This window comes from Lepidochelys kempii, chromosome 7 (assembly GCF_965140265.1).
Source record: "Lepidochelys kempii isolate rLepKem1 chromosome 7, rLepKem1.hap2, whole genome shotgun sequence".
Classification (NCBI taxonomy): Eukaryota; Metazoa; Chordata; order Testudines; family Cheloniidae; genus Lepidochelys; species Lepidochelys kempii.
In genome coordinates, this window is record NC_133262.1 from 28,684,253 (window position 1) to 28,705,947 (window position 21,695).

General features: G+C 41.0%; 1 protein-coding gene across 2 annotated transcripts in view; it reads left to right on the top strand.

The window, feature by feature from the left end:
- TKT (transketolase) overlaps positions 1-21,695 on the top strand; it is a 45,820-nt gene that overhangs the window by 1,592 nt on the left and 22,533 nt on the right. For both annotated transcript variants that reach the window (XM_073351563.1, XM_073351562.1), the window contains exons 2-7: positions 11,097-11,214; positions 13,373-13,486; positions 14,364-14,461; positions 17,422-17,613; positions 18,592-18,710; positions 21,375-21,568. In XM_073351563.1, coding sequence (XP_073207664.1) covers positions 11,097-11,214; positions 13,373-13,486; positions 14,364-14,461; positions 17,422-17,613; positions 18,592-18,710; positions 21,375-21,568 — 835 coding nt within the window. The remainder of the gene's footprint in view (positions 1-11,096; positions 11,215-13,372; positions 13,487-14,363; positions 14,462-17,421; positions 17,614-18,591; positions 18,711-21,374; positions 21,569-21,695) is intronic.

Below are 21,695 nucleotides of genomic sequence, written 5' to 3' on the forward strand. Positions count from 1 at the left end.
GAGAATTTGTATGGGACCATTTTTAGCACATATCAAAAGACCCAGTGCAAAACCTAATTCACGTTAGTTCTTCTGCTTGTATTAAGTTCTGTAGTATGTATGTGTGGGTGGGGATATATGTTTACATGGTGCTTAATTTGTGCCAGGGCTGAACCCTGGCAATCTCAGCTTGGCGATTCATAGCCCTGGCACCTCTGGGCTTACTGCATCAGTTATGAATGTAAATGAATTGCTTGAACCCCCGGATTTCCTTCATTACAAATTAAGCACTGTGTTTACATGTGGATTAGAGGTTCATGCAGGGTTGTGGATGTGCAGTTTTGGGTGGAAGGTTGTACGGTATTGGGGTATATGCAAAGGTTTAGAGGCAAGCTGTGGGGGGAATGGATGTTGATGGGAGATGGGTATATAGGGAGTGCATGTGTGTGATGAAGATAGCGATAAAAAACCTTTCATGTTGGGGATGTTGCTTCAAAAACTTGGCAGTTTATTGATCACCCAGGTAGATAACTTAAATATCAGGGAAGTATGTTCCCTTGCTTCTGAATGTGCTACTTGTATCGCCATGGGGTGTGAGTGGATGTAGTGGGTCCAGGAAGGGGTGGGGCGGTATTTCTGTTTGTTTTGAGGGAGGGAGTGATTTACACTTTGTCTCTATGGAGTGCTGCCTCTTTTAGTCATGGATTCAGCTTTGATGATGCAAGATTGGACAGGATTCACATTGAGAAAGCGTGCACTTAACATTTTGACAGTTTAATTATGACCCTTTGGGGGAAATCTGATTGTTAACAAAGTGTGTATAGGTTCACTGTACTAGTAAATATACTATGACTGGAAAGAAATACCAGGAATGTTAAGTTAATACAGAACTAAAAACCAAAGAATTTATGCCTAGGGCCAAATCTTTTCTTTTTCATTTTGTGCCTGTCTGTTGGAACTAATTCTCCACAGAATTTCAAGTTAGCCCAAATGGGATTATCTGCAAAATGCCTGCAGTCTCAAATGGGCAGTTAATTTAGGCCTCTGGACAGGATTTAGTTCAGGCTCTGAAGTTTGCCGGTTCCAGATTTGGCCTTGCTTTGATTGTGCTGTATGTATGCAAAAATACTATCCATATTTATTTATATAAAATTAAAGCCAGAGTTTTTGCCAGTCATCACGTAAGCTTTTCATTGTGGAACGCTGCCTTTTTGTATTCCATCTTTTTGCTATTTAAATTTTGTTTACTCTTTTTTTTAAATGTGGCTGCAAATGCATCTTTTCAAAAAGAAGAATTGGACAAATAATCACTGCATACTAAGGCTTTAATGGGAAAGGCTACTCTACTACAAAATATTTTAAAGCTGTCTCTCAATTTGCGAACATCTTTCACTGTGTTTCTGACATAAGCAGTTTTTTACCTTTTGTTTCTGAGAGAGTTGTATTAAAAATTGCAAGTGTAGGGTTGCTTTCTATCACTCCAGATACACACCGAGAAGATACTTTTTGGCTTTTTCCTTTTAGCTGCCAAGTCAATGGAAGTTGAGGACTCTCAGTCTGTTACCGGAATAGATCCTTAATTTCAGATGTTTGGTTTGGTCTGGTCCAGTCTGGGTAGTGAGTTTTGAGTGCAGAATGCTCACCAGTTCCTCTTTAATTATTAATTTGTTTTTAAGCTACAACATTTGGGATTGTGTTAGACAACTACACAAAAGTATGCTTAGCAAAAGTGGCAGAAGACCCACTAAATATATGGGGTTTCATTCTGTATTTCATGTTAGTAAGCATAATAAGTGTCATCGCTTTCCCACAGATGTAATTATTTCCGTGTTATGTGTAGGTATATAATACCGCAAGTCTCTTCTGCTCCCCTTCAATTCAGTGGTAAAACTCCCATTGACTTTAAGTGCAGGAGGATCCGGGCCCCTCACAGTTTTGAAACAATATCTGATTATTATCCTTAGAAGTGGGAATGGAATGGTTTACTATTGTTTACTTATTTTTAAATATAAGAGTAACTGTAGAAAGATTTCCTTGAGATTTTATTTATACATAATCATTGAGACTTGATTACCAGGATGGTGACAGAACAATGCATTTAATAGAAAGAAAGAGAGCAAAGTTTCAAGAACACTCTGATAGCGTTAGGGAGTCAAATCAAACTCACACAGCCAAGTATCTGCACACATCTATTGAAATCTTGATTACCTGAAGAAGGCAAGTAAGGATATGGCTCTCAGGGTGAGAAAGTAAATAGAACAGAATGGCCTTTAGTGGCATGATTGTCAACTACATTTGAAAGACAAGGTGGGTGAGGTAGAATCTATTATGGGACCAACTTCTGTTGGTGAGAGACACAAGCTTTCTCTCACCAACAGAAGTTGGTCCAATAAAAGATACTACCTCACCCACCTTGTCTCTCTAATATCCTAGGACCCACAAGGCTACAACAACACTGCATACAAATACTTTTGATTACATTCTTATTGCAAAGAAAGACTGTATGTCTGAGTCACATTTTACATTTAACTCTTTTAAGGATGTTAATATTTGGTTTTAAAAGATGATTTGTGAGCAATAGGATTAAGAAAAAATACAGGAAATGCTTGAAATTAAAGCAGTTAAGAACAAAAGAGAACTTGTGGACTTCCTTGAAGGAAGTGACTTTGTGAACTATGACCTGTGTTGCAAGCAGTGTTGTGAGGTGGTAGCTATATTAACTAGTTACTGCAGTGTTTTCTCATAAAAAAACTCTCATTGAAGACAATGGGAGCTTTGTCTGAATGAGGACTAAAGGATCTGGAAACCTGATCCTGCAAGATGATTGTATGTGAAATTTAGAGGTGCTAAGGCTGTTCCAGTGAAAAAATGAAGTTTATGGGCAAAGAGTGGTTTTGTTTTAATTCTCCTGTTAATCCACTGCAATTATATTTGGGAATCAAAATAGATTAATAAATATAAAATCAGTATTTCAGTTAACAAAAACTACAAAATTTAGGTAATTCAGAATTAAGATTGTTGCTCCTGTTCATCACCCAAGAGTGTCCATAGTTACAGATGTCTGGGATTATGTGTTTCTATTCCTTGTTTTAATAAATCGTCTTGCACAACTGTGTTGATGGCAGTCTTGTTGCTTCACAGCCCTGGTCTACACTAGGACTTTAGGTCGAATTTAGCAGCGTTAAATCGATGTAAACCTGCACCCGTCCACACAATGAAGCCCTTTATTTCGACTTAAAGGGCTCTTAAAATCAATTTCCTTACTCCACCCCTGACAAGTGGATTAGCGCTTAAATCGACATTGCTGGCTCGAATTTAGGGTACTGTGGACACAATTCAATGGTATTGGCCTCCGGGAGCTAGCCCAGAGTGCTCCATTGTGACCGCTCTGGACAGCACTCTCAACTCAGATACACTGGCCAGGTAGACAGGAAAAGAACCGCGAACTTTTAAATCTCATTTCCTGTTTGGCCAGCGTGGCAAGCTGCAGGTGACCATGCAGAGCTCATCAGCACAGGTGACCATGATGGAGTCCCAGAATCGCAAAAGAGCTCCAGCATGGACCGAACGGGAGGTACGGGATCTGATCACTGTTTGGGGAGAGGAATCCGTGCTATCAGAACTCTGTTCCAGTTTTCGAAATGCCAAAACCTTTGTCAAAATCTCCCAGGGCATGAAGGACAGAGGCCATAACAGGGACCCGAAGCAGTGCCCCAAACATGCCGCTTCTATGATGAGCTGCATGCCATTTTAGGGGGTTCAGCCACCACTACCCCAGCCGTATTTGACTCCTTCAATGGAGATGGAGGCAATACGGAAGCAGGTTTTGGGGACGAAGAAGATAGCTCACAGCAAGCAAGCGGAGAAACCGGTTTTCCCGACAGCCAGAAACTGTTTCTCACCCTGGACCTGGAGCCAGTACCCCCCGAACCTACCCAACGCTGTCTCCTGGACCCAGCAGGCGGAGAAGGGACCTCTGGTGAGTGTACCTTTTAAAATACTATACATGGTTTAAAAGCAAGCATGTGAAAGGATTACTTTGCCCTGGCATTCGCGGTTCTCCTAGCTGTACGCCTAAAGCCTTTGCAAAAGGTTTCCGGGGAGGGCAGCCTTATTGCGTCCTTCATGGTAGGACACTTTACCACTCCAGGCCAGTAACACGTACTCAGGAATCATTGTAGAACAAAGCATTGCAGTGTATGTTTGCTGGCATTCAAACAACATCCGTTCTTTATCTCTCTGTGTTATCCTCAGGAGAGTGAGATATAATTCATGGTCACCTGGTTGAAGTAGAGTGCTTTTCTTCAGGGGACACTCAGAGGAGCCCATTCCTGCTGGGCTGTTTGCCTGTGGCTAAACAGAAATGTTCCCCGCTGTTAGCCACAGGGAGGGGGGAAGGTTGAGGGGGTAGCCACACAGTGGGGGGAGGCAAAATGCGACCTTGTAACGAAAGCACATGTGCTATGTATGTAATGTTAACAGCAAGGTTTACCGTGAAAGAGTGTAGCCACTGTTTTATAAAATGTGTCTTTTTAAATACCGCTGTCCCTTTTTTTTTCTCCACCAGCTGCATGTGTTTCAATGATCACAGGATCTTCTCCTTCCCAGAGCCTAGTGAAGCTTAGAAAGAAAAAAAAACGCACTCGCGATGAAATTTTCTCCGAGCTCATGCTGTCCTCCCACACAGACAGAGCACAGACAAATGTGTGGAGGCAAATAATGTCAGAGTGCAGGAAACCACAAAATGACCGGGAGGAGAGGTGGCAGGCTGAAGAGAGGGCTGAAGCTCAAATGTGGCAGCAGCGTGATGAGAGGAGGCAGGATTCAATGCTGAGGCTGCTGGCGGACCAAACCAGTATGCTCCAGTGTATGGCTGAGCTGCAGCAAAGGCAGCTGGAGCACAGACTGCCACTGCAGCCCCTCTGTAACCAACCGCCCTCCTCCCCAAATTCCATAGCCTCCACACCCAGACGCCCAAGAATGCGGGGGGGGGCCTCCGGCCAACCAGCCACTCCACCACAGAGGATTGCCCCAAAAAAAGAAGGCTGTCATTCAATAAATTTTAAAGTTGTAAACTTTTAATGTGCTGTGCTTAAAATGCTGTGTGGCATTTTCCTTCCCTCCTCCACCACCCCTCCTGGGCTACCTTGGTAGTCATCCCCCTATTTGTGTGATGAATGAATAAAGAATGCATGAATGTGAAGCAACAATGACTTTATTGCCTCTGCAAGCGGTGATTGAAGGGAGGAGGGGCGGGTGGTTAGCTTACAGGGAAGTAGAGTGAACCAAGGGGCGGGGGGTTTCATCAAGGAGAAACAAACAGAACTTTCACACCGTAGCCTGGCCAGTCATGAAACTGGTTTTCAAAGCTTCTCTGAAGCGTACCACGCCCTCCTGTGCTCTTCTAACCGCCCTGGTGTCTGGCTGCGCGTAACCAGCAGCCAGGCGATTTGCCTCAACCTCCCACCCCGCCATAAACGTCTCCCCCTTATTCTCACAGATATTGTGGAGCACACAGCAAGCAGTAATAACAGTGGGAATATTGGTTTCGCTGAGGTCTAAGCGAGTCAGTAAACTGCGCCAGCGCGCCTTTAAACGTCCAAATGCACATTCTACCACCATTCTGCACTTGCTCAGCCTGTAGTTGAACAGCTCCTGACTACTGTCCAGGCTGCCTGTTTACGGCTTCATGAGCCATGGCATTAAGGGGTAGGCTGAGTCCCCAAGGATACATATAGGCATTGCAACATCCCCAACAGTTATTTTCTGGTCTGGAAATAAAGTCCCTTCCTGCAGCTTTTGAAACAGACCAGAGTTCCTGAAGATGCGAGCGTCATGCACCTTTCCCAGCCATCCCACGTTGATGTTGGTGAAACGTCCCTTGTGATCCACCAGAGCTTGCAGCACTATCGAAAAGTACCCCTTGTGGTTTATGTACTCGGCGGCTTGGTGCTCCGGTGCCAAGATAGGGATATGGGTTCCGTCTATGGCCCCACCACAGTTAGGGAATCCCATTGCAGCAAAGCCATCCACTATGACCTGCACATTTCCTAGGGTCACTACCCTTGATATTAGCAGATATTTGATTGCATGGGCTACTTGCATCACAGCAGCCCCCACAGTAGATTTGCCCACTCCAAATTGATTCCCAACTGACCGGTAGCTGTCTGGCATTGCAAGCTTCCACAGGGCTATCGCCACTCGCTTCTCAACTGTGAGGGCTGCTCTCATCTTGGTATTCATGCGCTTCAGGGCAGGGGAAAGCAAGTCACAAAGTTCCATGAAAGTGCCCCTACGCATGCGAAAGTTTCGCAGCCACTGGGAATCATCCCAGACCTGCAACACTATGCGGTCCCACCAGTCTGTGCTTGTTTCCCGAGCCCAGAATCGGCGTTCCACAGCATGAACCTGCCCCATTAGCACCATGATGCATGCATTGGCAGGGCCCATGCTTTCAGAGAAATCTGTGTCCATGTCCTGATCACTCACGTGACCGCGCTGACGTCGCCTCCTTGCCCGGTATCGCTTTGCCAGGTTCTGGTGCTGCATATACTGCTGGATAATGCGTGTGGTGTTTAATGTGCTCCTAATTGCCAAAGTGAGCTGAGCGGCCTCCATGCTTGCCTTGGTATGGCGTCCGCACAGAAAAAAGGCGCGGAACGATTGTCTGCCATTGCTCTGACGGAGGGAGGGGCGACTGACGACACGGCTTACAGGGTTGGCTTCAGGGAGCTAAAATCAACAAAGGGGGTGTCTTTACATCAAGGAGTATTTCAGGCAGGACTTCACGGAGGGTTCCAATAAGAAATGGTGCACCTAAGTTATTGTTCTTATTGGAACCAGGAGGTTAGCCTGGCCTCTGATTGATACATGGCTAGATTTACCTCGCTGCACCTCTGTGAGTGACTGCAGTGTGATCTAGAAGAATGAGTCCCCTAGACGGGGGAGGGGGGGAAGCAAATGAATACAGAACAAATCTGGTCTATTTCTTGATTTGATCCACTCCATCTATCTTTTACATCTTTGGCTGGCAGCAGACGGTGCAGAAGGACTGCATGCCATCCACATCTCATGGCTGCTCGGCAGAAGATGGTACAGTACGACTGCTAGCCATCCTCATCTCTTGCCTGCCTGGCAGAAGATGGTACAATACGACTGCTAGCAATCCTCATCTCTTGCCTGCCCGGCAGAAGATGGTACAGTACGACTGCTAGCAATCCGTATCGCCTGCCTGCTCACCATAAGACGGTTCAATAGGACTGACTGCAGGACTAAAGAGAATGACCTGGTCAAGTCACTCTAAATTAAATCCCTGCGCCCATGTCTGTCCAACGTGGCCAGGAGCACCTCGGACATGACGATGACGGCTACCAGTCGTACTGTACCGTCTGCTGCCACAAGGCAAGGGGTTGCTGCTACTGTGTAGCAAAGCCGTAGCGCATCTGCCAGCACCCAGGAGACATACGGTGACGGTTACCTGAGCGGGCTGCATGCTTGCCGTGGTATGGCGTCTGCACAGGTAACTCAGGAAAAAAGGCGCGAAACGATTGTCTGCCCTTGCTTTCACAGAGGGAGGGAGGGAACAGGGGCCTGACGATATGTACCCAGAACCACCCGCGACAATGTTTAGCCCCATCAGGCATTGGGATCTCAACCCAGAATTCCAATGGGCAGCGGAGACTGCGGGAACTGTGGGATAGCTATCCACAGTGCAACGCTCTGGAAGTCGACTCTAGCCTCGGTACTGTGGAAGCGCTCCGCCGAGTTAATGCACTTAGAGCATTTTCTGTGGGGACACACACACTCGAATATATAAAACCGATTTCTAAAAAACCGACTTCTATAAATTCGACCTTATTCCGTAGTGTAGACATACCCACAGTGATAAGAGTGCAATGCTTGCAAATGAATCCTGCCAGCTTCCTTAAAATTGAGCCTCGTTAATATGGGACTCTAAGCCAATCACACATAATGATGAAGGTGACTCTCTTTTTTATTATTTTATTTTATTTTATTTTGGTCAGGTGAGCTTCTGCATGAATTTTTTTTTTCCAGCTGGTGCATTTGGCTTAGCTAATTGTGAAGGCCGAGCTGCCATATTTGGCGCTGCATCTTCGTTGGTTTTGCACAGAGAAGAAGATGGTCCTTTTATTAATGCCAGCAGTTGATTGGCCAAAGCTTATAGAATCTTAACTGTTAGGAGATACGGTGTTTGAGGAAAAAACTAAAGGGTGAACTTCTGCAGTTCTTGAAACAATGGTTTCCTTGTGAGATTTGATAAGACTCTTAAAAGTGGAAGCTGCAGGGATTTCTTTAGAAGCTGTTACGTTTCACAACTTGGGATATGAACAGATCTTGCTACATTAGAATTATCCTTTTTTAGTTTTGGCATTCATTCTTTCTTTTTTGGCATTATTGTTCTTTTTAATTAAGCCCTTTTTAGCTGAAGTGTGTAGCAATTTACATACATATCAAGACTGAAAACCTGATCCCATCAACAGAGCCAGGATTTCACCCCAAAAGCCCAAGATACAGAACCTAATTCCTTGTAATCTCTTGTTTAATGGAAACAGGTTCAAAAGTGTGGTGGCCCTTCTATAAAAGCCAGCTGGCAATGAAGTTTACAAACCACACTGTGTTTTTAAAATTCAAAATTGGATGTCCATTCTGAATGGAATCTGGAAGTGTATTCTGATGAATAAAGTAAAGATATTATTTGCCATATTTTTCTCTTAATAGTAATTTAAATAACTTCTTTTCTAAAGACTCAGACCTAATAAACAGTGCCTTGGGTTTTAATGTAATTTAGCACTGGTGGAGCTCTCTGTATTCTAATAAAATTAAAAATGACTACAATAATAGACCATCATATTTCATCTGATTAAACAAAATTCTGTACGCTGGTTTGAGACTGTACATCGGATACTGGAAATCAATCTCATCTTGGATTATTTTCTATAATTAAAAAAGCATTTAATTAACCAGTAGTTCTACAAGCATATTTTTGGAGTTGACTTCTTATATTTTTATACATTTTTTATTTTTTTTCACATGCTCACCATTCTAGGTTGCTTAAAACCTTTTTTCCCAAGACCGAGAGTTCATAGAAATATGGTTAAGTATAAAGTTAATACAATTAAAAGAATGAAAACTTTAAATGAGCATGTAAGGTTTAATGATTAACTCATGTATAAATATTTACTAATATATGTTTGAATCATGGTTTAAACCTAATTATTTTGGTTCCCTGTTTGTGAGTACTTACTTAAGGGATGGACACTAATCTTTACTTTGCATTTTGCTAGTGTGTTTGCATGTGTCTAACTTACTTCAAATTGAAATAAGAGAGTATTACAGGGGCGGGAGAAAAGTGTCGCTAGCAAAAGTGTATTCTGATGTAAGTTCTACTGTAAACTGTCTTATGAATCCTAACATGCATGGGAAATGTAGAAATGGAAAATAAAAGTTTTGCTGTGTGACTTCTTGACTAAACTGTTCTTGCTTTACAAATAGGGCTTCAGGTTTTAAATGAATATCATTAAAAACTTAATGGTAAATATCTGTAGACAAGAAAACCACTCTATAATTTGAACACTGGAGTTTCCTTCCAAGCCCAGTGTTGATGTCTACAGCCTAAATTAAATCATCACACTGTGAGTGCTGAGATCAAGAATAGTCCTGTTTCATATCAATAAATGCCTGAAAATTGCTACTTTGGGGTCTAGTAAAGATCCCAAAAATACCTGCTAGGTGGTTTGCAAATAAATGGTGAAAACCAGAGGCCCTGTTAAAAGGTGGCTAAAAATGCCTTCTATTAGGAATGCATTTAATGTTAAGACTGTTTTTTCATGTGTATCTACAGAGACGTTTATAAATCACAGCCAGGTATACAATTTTTTGTGTTCGTTTGTTGGGCAGTGGTACCATAGACTGACTATACAAGGGTGGATAGTAATTTCAGATGGAAATTATTTAAGTTATAGTGAACACAAGTAACAGTGTGAGAGTACCTTTCTGTGACATTTGAAACACTACAGCCCAATAGTTTGCCATCCAGAGCTGGAAACAACATTTTTCATGTTTACCCATTTCTGGTTGATATGCTGTGGCATGAGTACTTCTGAAATGGGAGTGCACACTTCTCTGAGCTTCTGTAGTAAATTATGGTTGAAGTATTCCTTTGTGCTCTCTTTGAAGTCTATGGCAAAAGTGCTCCTGACATTAATGGAAGCAAGATTGCCCCCAAAATGTATCAACTACTGAAATGTATTCACTGGCTCAATATTTCAGACTGTAAATATAGAAAATACTCATCTTTCCATTTGTTAAAAATCAAACAAATCCATCATTTTTCAGTTACAGAACTGATCATGTTTTTAAAATTACTGCAAATAAACTGATTATCATTAAATTATCCTTCCAATTTTCACTACCTAAAAATGCGTTTTATTGACATGAAAATAAAATGGAGGAATGTGTCTATTATTTAATACTGTCTTATAAGACACATTCTCTCAAAGTCCCTTTATGTTAGCTGCTCTTATGATATAAGATAGAATATAATTGGGATTTATGTAGTACAGTTCTAAATGTCCCAGAACTCTTTGCAAAAATAAAACACGCAGCATTTCGAGGGTGAAATTCTCCCCTGTGCAAAGGGTCTGCACAAGACACTATACCACACTTAACTCTGCTCACTTAATGTGAGTTCTGAGTGGCATGGAGACCTCTGCTCATGCCCTCTGCTTCAGGATGAATTTCACTCTTACTGATAAATTTCAAGCACCGTATTGCATATTCTCTCTTACACCTTAGAATTGCTGATTGTGATGACATTCCTTGGTTTCAAGAATGGAGTGCACAAACAGATAAGCCAGTGCCTTATCACTAAGACCTGCATTTTAACATCCACTTTGGTTTAGATAACAGACATGGGACGCTCTCAAAGTATAGCTAATCAGCAGTAGGATAATACCAAATGATAGGGGTTATCAAAAACACTTAGTTGTGTATTTTAATGATGAGGCTTAGAGTACTGGCACGGTGGTATTCTAATGATATGAAAGCAAGTTGACAGTGGGCAGCAGCAATAATCTTGTATTGGCTTTGTCTTGTAGCCACCCGACATCATGTTGCAGTGCAGCAGAGATCATGTCCGTGCTCTTTTTTCATACCATGAGGTACAAAGCGAAAGATCCCCGAAACTCCAGCAATGACCGGTTTGTACTCTCAAAGGTAAGAACCAGAACTAGCTGTGCTATACCTTCTCAATCTGATTCATAGATTAGTTGTTTGTTAAATAAACATACCTGTTTTCTTGACTACTATTCACTGTCATACTTTCGGGTCCTTGTCAGTACACAGCTCTAGTAATGACAATACAAATCTTTTCAAAAGACTTTTAAGATTATTATATGCAACAAAAGAGGAAAATGCCAAATAAAATCTTGCTGAACATGGGAAAGGGTAAGCGTAGTGCCTGAAAGGAATTGCCAGATTTCTAAGCATCGGTGTGTTGGTGTAACATACAACCTATTTAAGCAGTTAAGTTGTTTAATTACAAATTATATATTCTTTCCCGGTACTGTCCGTGAAATATATCCAGAAGCAAAGTCATCTTAAGGCAAAGGTTATTTTTTAATGTTCCAAGAAATTATGCCATTATGTATATTTTTCACGCATAAGTTATGGTTAAGCTTTCTGTGACATCTCTTCTCTCTGTGGCCATGCTGCCTTTACTGTGATCCTTTCAGAGCTCTGATGTTAAGCTTTGTCAGTTTAGTAATTTGTCGGGAGCCTTACAAGGAGCATGGTAGGCAGCAGCGTTGGTAGTTCAGTGGATGACATTCTTCCCCTATGCACTAGTAAAGTACTAAAGAGAACAGTGCTCCTGAAGGTGTATTCAGCTAAGACATAAAACAAATGTCCTGACTGCTTGAGGTCATCAAAGTTTCCTTGGCACTTTTAGCCGGAGTTGGATGATAGCTTGGAATTCTGGCTAAATTTCAGCTCAGGTAATTACATCCTTGTTATTTAGTGTCTGTCTGATGTCCTCTATTTTCTATTCTGAACTGTTCTGTAGTGTTTAATTCTGTTAAACCGCTGGCATATTGCTAGCGTCTTCAGTGGCAGATGCAGTGATCCCTTAGTATATATTTAAGTTTACAAAGCTCTTTGGAAGACGTTATGATGAGTGGCATTTCAAATGTCAGGTATTGTTAAGTAAAAGTGGCAAAAGTAGTTGTGGAGCTCTGTACCGGATGTTGTTTGAAACTAGGGAGCATCCCAGCAGGCTGCAGAATGGGCTGCAAATAGGAAATCTTGAGTTTTCATATGACCAGGCTGAAGTCTGGGACATTACAAAGGTAGTCACCCGCTGCAGAGGAAATGTCTATAGCAATTTCTCTAGCCATCTCTGTATATCCTTTGCGTAAAACAGAAACAGTGCTGTCTCTCAGCTTCCTTGATGCCTATATGAATCCTGGACGAGGATAAGGTAGCTAAAGAAACCAGACAAATTTTGAGATGCTGCTGATAGAAAGAGGGAATCACTTCAAAGTAATTGATTCTGCTTAGATACCCCCCAGCCCCACCCCCGCAATGTTGAAGGCTCCTGCCCTTGAATTGCTAAACTGCTCAACAGCTTTGGGTTCCTTTTGGATTCCTAGAGCTATTGGGTGCCAAAGTAGCTACGGTTACCAAAAAATGACCACTTCATCTGCAGTTGACCAGAAGATTATACCCATTCATATCCGATTCAGACCTGGCCACAGTGACCTGTGAATTCAAGACCTCTAATCTTGATTGTTATCACTGTATCTAATCTTAAATCCATACACCCTCAAAAAGATCCAGGTGGAACAAAACTCAACATCCCATCTATTCAGAAACACTGGTCGCCATGGGTATATCACCCAGTACTTCATTCTTTGCACTGGCTCCTCATCGAATACAGAGTCCATGTTAAGGTGTCTGTCTTGATACTTGAAGACTTCCATGAGATTAGACGTACCTACCTGAGAGAGAACCTATCCCTTCTCAAGTATGACCTCCTATAAGAGTTTTAAAATAGGTATGAAGGAAGTCACATTCAGTCTTTCTTGGCTAGAAGTCTAATTATTGTAGTGCAGGCCTGGACCATGGAGAAAGTAAAAGCAAGAATCTGTGGAAATCCCAGGTCTCTGAAAGGAACTCAAAGGGCTTAGAGGCAATATGAAGCAGTGATTTGTTTGCAAGCATTTTAGAACTTGGTCCCTCACATTAAAAAGAAACTTTTGGTGGACATAAAGGGTCCACAGAGCTAAATTTATCTTATTTACCCATTTTTGTTTTGTTTTGTTATCGAGATACTGTGAAAAGTTGCTCTTTGTTTAGAATTTGTTTTTCTTTCTAGGGCCATGCGGCACCAATTCTGTACGCTGCCTGGGCTGAGGCAGGCTTCCTACCAGAAGCAGAATTATTAAACTTGCGGAAAATTGATTCCATTTTGGAAGGACACCCTGTACCAGTAAGTATTTGAGGAATAAGCTTAATAATTATTTAAAATTGGAGCTTCATGTGAATCAGGAAGTCTGTGCATTTTATGCAACAAGTTCTGTTTGCTAACTACTGCACAGTAAAGTCAAAGATTTTTTATTTATTTATTTTTTTAAGAAGATGGTGGTTAGCAAAATAGAGAACTGGATGTCCCAATAGAAGTGGATGCCCAAGAATATGAATCTTAACATTTTGGTAAAGTTATAAGCACCAACGATGTCCCCATGCAAACCACTTTTATGGAGTTCCAGCATGGTTCATCTTCTTTCCCTATGGGGAAACTCTGATGTAACATCTCCTGGTTTCGAAGGAAGCTTATCGATTGCCTCAGTGGCTTTTCACCCCCACTCCTGATGGAGCCTCCCCTCCAGAGCCATTAGCTCTTTGCTGTCACTAACGCTACCCCAGGGAGAAGAGTAAGAGAAGGTTTTTTCAAGCAAGGCACCTCAGATTATTTGTTGGAAGCTAATGTTCTTTTCAGTGTCAACTCCTAATCTACCACTTCCACCCTCTCTCTGATGGGATCAATTTATAGCTGCAGGGCAGTTAGCCAGCGGCACTGTGGCTGCTAAGCCAGCTGTACTGCCAGTGGAGAAAGGGGACAGGGCAGCATGCTTAGGGACTTTGACTCCATTCAAATGTGCCGAAATCTACAAGCTTGATTTAGAGTGGATCTTGGCCTGGGCCCATCTCTTTAATCTCTTCTTAGTGCCAGATTGGAATCCTGTCCTGCTGCTGTGAGAGTCTACTGGAGTGGGAATGGGCTTTCTCATCAAGACAGGATTTAGTCCTGTGAATTTAGTCTCTGAAGTTCTTAACTGCAAAGTAACTTGCTTTTTTATTTTCAGAAACAACCATTCACTGATGTAGCTACTGGATCCCTTGGTCAGGGACTTGGTGCTGCCTGCGGTATGGCCTATACTGGCAAATACTTTGATAAAGCCAGGTAATCCTTTTCAGTGTTTAGTGTTTGTAGATGTGTAGGGGAGAAAAAAAAAATGCTGAGAAAACCGATTGTATTCTTACTCTGATCAAAAATGATTTATTCCATTATTTTCCACTCCTTTCCCCAACTCCAAATTCAGTTTGGCCAATTGAGAGGCCTAGCTAATAAAATTGCACAGATTCAAGGACTGGCAAAAATTGATGTATGCTGTTCCTGTGTAACCAGACAAAGTTACAAGGGTGATATTACTATTCCTGAAGAGGGAAGGTGGCATGCTATTTGGAGTAGCCACAAGCCTTCAGCATATGGAGAACTACTGTTCTTTCAAAGCGGTTATGCCCACGGGGAAGAACCTCGCTGAATATAGTTGTTACAGGGTAAAGACAGGTGGTGAAGAAAATATGAAGCACAAGGACCTGGTTGTGCACCTATTAAAATCAATGGGAGCACTGCTGGGCTGTAAATAGGGGTCCAAAATGTCAACGGAAATCCGTGCAACTCCAGTGGAACAGGAATGACCATTTCTTCCATTTGTCGGGGTGGAGGACAAGGAAAGTAGATGTCAAAAGACACATGGTTTGAGGAAGAAAGCAATCTAATACAGTTGATGTATATTATATGACAGTTTTAGCACATTCAAATGCAGCTTGCTAAGTTAATATAGTAATAAACCCTACACTTCATTAGCTTAAAATCATTTCTGTGAAAGATAATTTTCTGATTTTAATACAGTTGAATAGGTGGTAGTTGTAGGAATAATTTACCCTGTGATTACTGGCAGCAAATAGTGGTACTACATGTAGTGTTGGAAAGCAGCCAATACGTGTGGAATTGTAATTTGTCTGAGTGAATTATCAAGTTTAGGCCAGCATCTTATGAAGTGTGCTTTAGTAGATGACCGTTACTATGATAATATGGAATAGTTTAGTAGCTCTTCTAATACTTAATTTTAATAGCCTTTTACTCAATTTTGTTTTAAAATTATATATTTGAAGGTAAATATATTTCTGTTGTGATAGTCAACAGGCAGTATTTGTTTTACATGGAGTCCTATGTGGCCATCCAAAAAAGAAATGGTGACAAAAGATAAAGCATAAAGGGCTGAATCCAGCAGTCCATGCTCAGGTAATACTCCTGTCACTGTGAGTTTTGCCTAAGAATGAGTTCAGTATATGTGGAAATAGTCTGCAAAACTATATAATTCTTTTATATTTGCTATGGATGATCATGCATATTCTTACTATATAGTTTAGCCCAGTCTGACTTATGGTTTCTCTGAAATGAAAATGTAGGTGTTTTTTCTAAGGCGTATACTAAATGGAACTGCTGAAATGAGGAAATAAAATGAGGAAGCAAAAAGCAATCCTCAAATAGTTTCCTGCATTGTCAATGATCTTGCCTAGTCACAGTGACAGTGTTTAACAGGCATGTTCACTCCAGCTTTAATTATAATAAGATTCATTTTTACAACTCCTTTCCCAAGGTTACGTGTATCTTAGCTTGCAACTGCATTCTATCACCATTATAATTGCCATTAATGGAGCATTTCCTCCCTATCAATATATCACACAATAGACTTGGGTCTGGAGGCAAGGGATGTAAGAATACAATACATTTCACATTATATTTACCATTTTTAATATTTTTTTTTTAGTATTTGTGCTCAACAGCATTCTTATACAGGGACACACATTGCCAAGTATTTTGTAAACTTACCTGTGAGGGTTGCACATTTAGAACTGGAGTGGTATTTGGACTAAAATAGTGGAAGATCTTGTGAACTATTAAAGAGATTTTGAATTTGATTTTAAATAACTAGTGGCATAATACAGAATAGTATTTGGGCACAATCTTACTCCCATTGAAATCAATAGGAAAACTGTAAAATTTCACAAAGACCTATGGTGAGAACAAACTTTTTTTCATGTAAACCAAAAGATTCAAAGAATCAAAATGTTGAAATATGATAAATGGTATTCTGGAAAAAAAATTAATTTACTATACATGGTTTTCTATACATATGAGAGAAACCTGTCTGTAAAAGTTTTTTCTCTGGAGTTTAATTATTCCCTATCATAATTTTTAATTTATTTTACATAGTCAAAATAACACTATATAATCACACCAGTTTCAATTATTTTGGTAATTTATTTCAAAATACTGTCAGCAAATATGTCTGTAACAATACAGACACACAAAAATTCCCACAGGAGTAGAGAGTTAAAGAAACCCCTATGACAGCCCAGTTTTTTTATCTCTGCCCCTCTCTTTTCCTCCCCCCTTCCAGAGCCCAGCCGTCCCCCGCCGCCCAGACATCCCCACCCCCAGCTCAGACACTTATATCCCCTACCTTCCTAGAGCCCAGGGATCCAGAGGGAGAAACAGCCTGATGCTGGGTCCTGGGCTTGCACAGAGTTTCCTGCATGCCACCTCCTTCCTTCAGGGGGTGCTGGGAACTGCAACAGCTGGGAACCCTCCAGTTCCGTCCCCCTCTCCCCGGCTTTGTCTTCTATTTGTGAGCTGGGCTCTGCCAGATATAATGGCCCCTAGTGGTGTCGAGAATTCTGCACGCACATCGGTAATTTCTGTAAAATTCTGCATGGCGCAGTGGCACAGAATTCCCCCAGGAGTATTTAACAGACCCAATGATCCATATATTCCAATATTCTCACTCCAACAGTTTCAGTACCAGATACTACAAACCTCAATCATTTCTACAAGTGTACAACACTGTACCAATGTGGGAGTTTAAATCAGTCACAGATTGTATTAACCAGCGTGGGGGAAAAAATCTAAGGAAAAAGACCATACACTTAAACAGAGAAAGACTATAATATTTTTAGTCAATTCTATTTAATGAGATTCATACTAGTTTTGTATAATCCTAATTGAATATTGTGTCCTGTTTTTTATGTAACTTGACATACTGACTAACTTTAAAAAAACCCACCCTTTTCTAGCTATCGAGTCTATTGTCTGCTTGGGGATGGGGAACTATCTGAAGGCTCCGTTTGGGAGGCAATGGCCTTTGCTGGGTTCTACAAGCTGGACAATCTGGTTGCTATACTTGACATTAACCGTCTTGGACAAAGTGACCCTACACCTCTGCAGCATCATGTTGAGATCTACCAAAAACGCTGCGAAGCCTTTGGGTATGTGGTTGGAAGAAGTTCAGTTTCCTCTTTTCTTGAAACCATGTGTTGTGTCTGTTTTCCAGGTATTTTCAAATATGCATATTAAAATGTGAGTTGAATTCAGATAACTGCTCAGAGCACCATGCAGGATATTCTCACTGCTTGTCAGGATCAGATCCTTGTTTCTGTATTGAAAGAACAATACAAAGCTGAACTTTTTTTTTAATCTTTGTTTTTTTTAATAAAGCTCTTTTATTCATGCAGATTTATTAGAGGAGCTTACCTAGTACTTTAGGGACCTTACATTGTTTTTAAAAAATATGCAAGAATTCTGTATCCGGCGATGTGTACTATATCTCTTGAGAAACGGGGGAGCCTCAGATGTACAGGGGGCAGGAAGAAGGGATAAAATGTCCTTTTTCTCTTATGGGCATGGAAAACATTATTGTTAAAATAAATATTTTTATATTTTTACTGCTTCCTGGAAGGTCATCAGCTAGCTTAAAGATCTATAATACTTTTTACATGTGTTCACAAGTATTTACAGGACCTTATAGAAGTTACACAGGCAAATTATAGTTTGATCCATATTACACTATTTTATAGTTTAAGATGTCTGTTCTTATTCTTTTTTTTTTTTTTTTTTTTTTTTTTTAATTTGGGGCACTTGCTCTTGTAATGAAAGGTAGCTGTTATATGGCAAAAAGTGTGGTAAAGTGGGTTAGAATAGGGACCTACGAGATGAAAGTTCTAGGTTCTGTTCCCCACCCTGCCACTGTTATGCTGTTTGACCATGGGCAATTACCTAATCTCTGTCTTATTTCACTCATCTGAAATATGTGTGATTGTTACTGATTTCATGAGTGTTAATTAATATTTTTAAAGTGCTTTGAGAGCCCCTTGTATCATAAGGAAGTATTATTAATTATTACTAACTCTTGCAGAGATTCATTTGTATGAACCCTTTAGAAACCATCTGTATGTTTGCATTCCTAGCTGGCATGCTCTCATAGTGGATGGACACAGTGTGGAGGAGCTTTGCAAAGCCTTTGGCCAGACCAAAAATCAACCAACTGCCATTATCGCAAGGACTTTAAAAGGCAAAGGAATATCAGGTAATAACATGACAATTTAATGGCACATGTCTGTATGATTTATATGTGAGGAATGTTTCAAACAGCATTCATAAAGGTATGATCATTTAAGAGCACATAAGGTAAGTAAAGTTAACATTTGATTGGTTAGAAACAGGCCAAAGTCAGACCCTCAGATCAGCAACCTTTTGAATTTGAGAGGATTTCTTGAATTTGAAACCCTCTCTAAAGTTTTCTGCAGTTCTGTGTTGTATGCAACCAGAATTGCAAGATGGCTGAAATCTACCCAGATCTCTTGAGGATCTTTATCACTTGGGACTGAAATTTCATAAAAAGAGCTGGTGAGATTTCAGTGCTGTTGAACATGAACCTGAACTCTAGGCAGAATTTGGTCTTGCACTGAACCCTGACCTTAGACTAATCTAGATAATGAAACCTCTCTTTATTCCATCTCTACATTTGATATATGAAACTCAGTTCCTCGATAACAATTTCATGAAATGTATAAACTATTGATTTTCTTTATCTGAAGTGCTTTTCAAATTTCTGAGTAAAACTTAAGTTTACAAAAAATTATTAGCTAAATCTTAGATATTTATATAATCAACTTAAAACAGAGGATGCTGTCCCAGGCTGATCAGGTCTTTGCTTGGTGGACTAGATGGGAATTTGATACGAACTGTGGGTCTGATCATGCTCCTGTATGGTGAAACCTGAGGCAGGAGGAGACTCCATGATGTTTTTCTGCCATTGAATTCCTCCTGCATTCCTCCCTTTGGGAAGGCATCAGTGTTTGCCCCCCTGCAGAGGAAAGAGAGAGTCTGGCCTACTCACCTGGTGGTTGTTTGAGATCTATACATAACACCAGGCCGTCTGTGCAGAAGCCTCATGCCTCTGTGGGAGCTCTGGGTGCTTAGAGCACCCCCAGTACCATAGCAGAACTTTGCCCACTAATGACTGCCCTTAAGACTCTCCTTAAAGGGGTTTCCCTCATCTGGAAGAATGCCATGGAAAATCAGCCTCAGGCAATATTACTCCATCTTTAAAATTTCCATGCGGACAATACACATCCCCCTTAGGTCAATTACCTCGCTTCCTGGCCTTCCCTGCCCGTACACTGATCCAGAGAGAATCCTCCATTTGAGCAGAGGATGGGAGTAGCATTGCTGCAGAGTCAGCTGACCTCTTGTGGCTCAGAAGGAGTGATAGTGTGCACAAATATGACACTAAATCCATGTTAGATGTGCAGTGCTCAGTGCACCAAGACTTGATCATATACCATGCTTACTTTACATAATCTGTAATTCTCATTAAGATGCGTTACATTAGGAAGCTGTTGTAGTAGCTAAAGCCACTTGAGTCTTTATTGAATTAACTTGGAATTTACGGTGGCACTGAAGACCCTATTTTAAACACTTCATTAGCCTTGAAAAGTACTTTTCCCACTTTGATACTGACAAATAAACATATCTAACACTTGTCGGTGTATAGGAAACTAATGTTTCCTCTCATTTCTGCCCAATGCTTGTAAACGACAAAAAAAAATCTGTCCAAACTGGTTGTACTTCTCAGGTGGTATTGGCTGACAGAAAGCTTTATATTGGTTCTCGCATGGCAAGAAAGGCATGCTGGCTACATGACACTGAGCCTATAATAAAAATGCCAACTATACTCCAGAATGCACTAAGGACTTTGCCATTGCTGAATTTGAATACAAATTTTAAGTGGGAGGATGTGAATTCCTCTTTCTGATCACCTAAAGGATCAGTAGAAATTGGAATGCATAATGCTCATCTTTTCGTGACCTAAGCAAGCAAGAGTACTGGAGTTTTGCCAAGGCTTAAGTTCTTCTCCCAGTACTGTTAGGCACACAAGGTTAAAACTGTATGAAACTATTTAATTCATATTGTAAAATTATAGGTCTTTCTTAGATTGAATAGGTAGCTAAACGATGGGACGTTCATGTAGTTTTTGGGGCGTGAATGCTGTTTGACATACTTAACTGGTATTTCCTGACACTGTAGCTATGTTTGCACTACAGTCAAAGGTGTGTTTGCAGCATAGATTGGCATACCTGCACTAGCTTTAATTTAGCTAGCATGGCTAAAAATATCAGTGAAACCACGGCGGCATGGGCTTCAGCGTGGGATGTTGAAGCCTGCCGGGGACCCTGGGTGCGTGTTTACCTTGCTAGCCTGTACTAGAGACTGTGCGCTGTGTCTTCACTGCTATTTTTATCCATGCTAGATTGCAGCTAGTGCATGTATGCCAACCCGAGCTGCAGTCACATCTGCGATTGCAGTGAAGACATGCCCTTCATATGAAATTCGTGTATGTGTTTGGTAATTAAGTTCTGTTACTATTATGGGGCCGTGTCTTATAGGTGCTCAGTGCACAATTCCAGGTGGAACCACTGGGAGTTCCATGCATGGAATGGCTGCTCCTCCAGGCCCAGAGATGTAGAATACCGAGGATTTGATCTTTTCTATTCTGTTATGCATTAATGTTTTTTTATTTGCTTGATGCGAATGGATGATGTAGTTACTGTTCACGATGGGCATAATAGTGAAGTCCTTCAGTTAGAGCAACCATTGATTTCAGCACTTTCACCTTGGTAAGGACTGAGACTAAGGGCTTTAATTCCTTTTATTACGTATTCCATTTTATTATATATTTTAAATGCAGGTATTGAAGATAAGGAAAACTGGCATGGTAAGCCCCTTCCAAAAAACATGGCTGAACAAGTCATTCAGGAAATTGATGGCAAAATCCAGAGCAAGAAAAAGCTTTCCCCAGCCCTCCCAGAAGAGGATGCACCAGTCATAAATATTAGAAACATTAAGATGTCATCTGCACCAGATTACAAACTAGGAGAAAAGGTACCACACTGTCTACTAACATGTACCTGTTTTAGGGATGAGAGGGAGGTAAAAAATGCTGTCTAGGAAAGTGCTTCCTTGTACTTTCCATTCTGTTGGGTGAATTATTTACCAAATGAATGGCAAT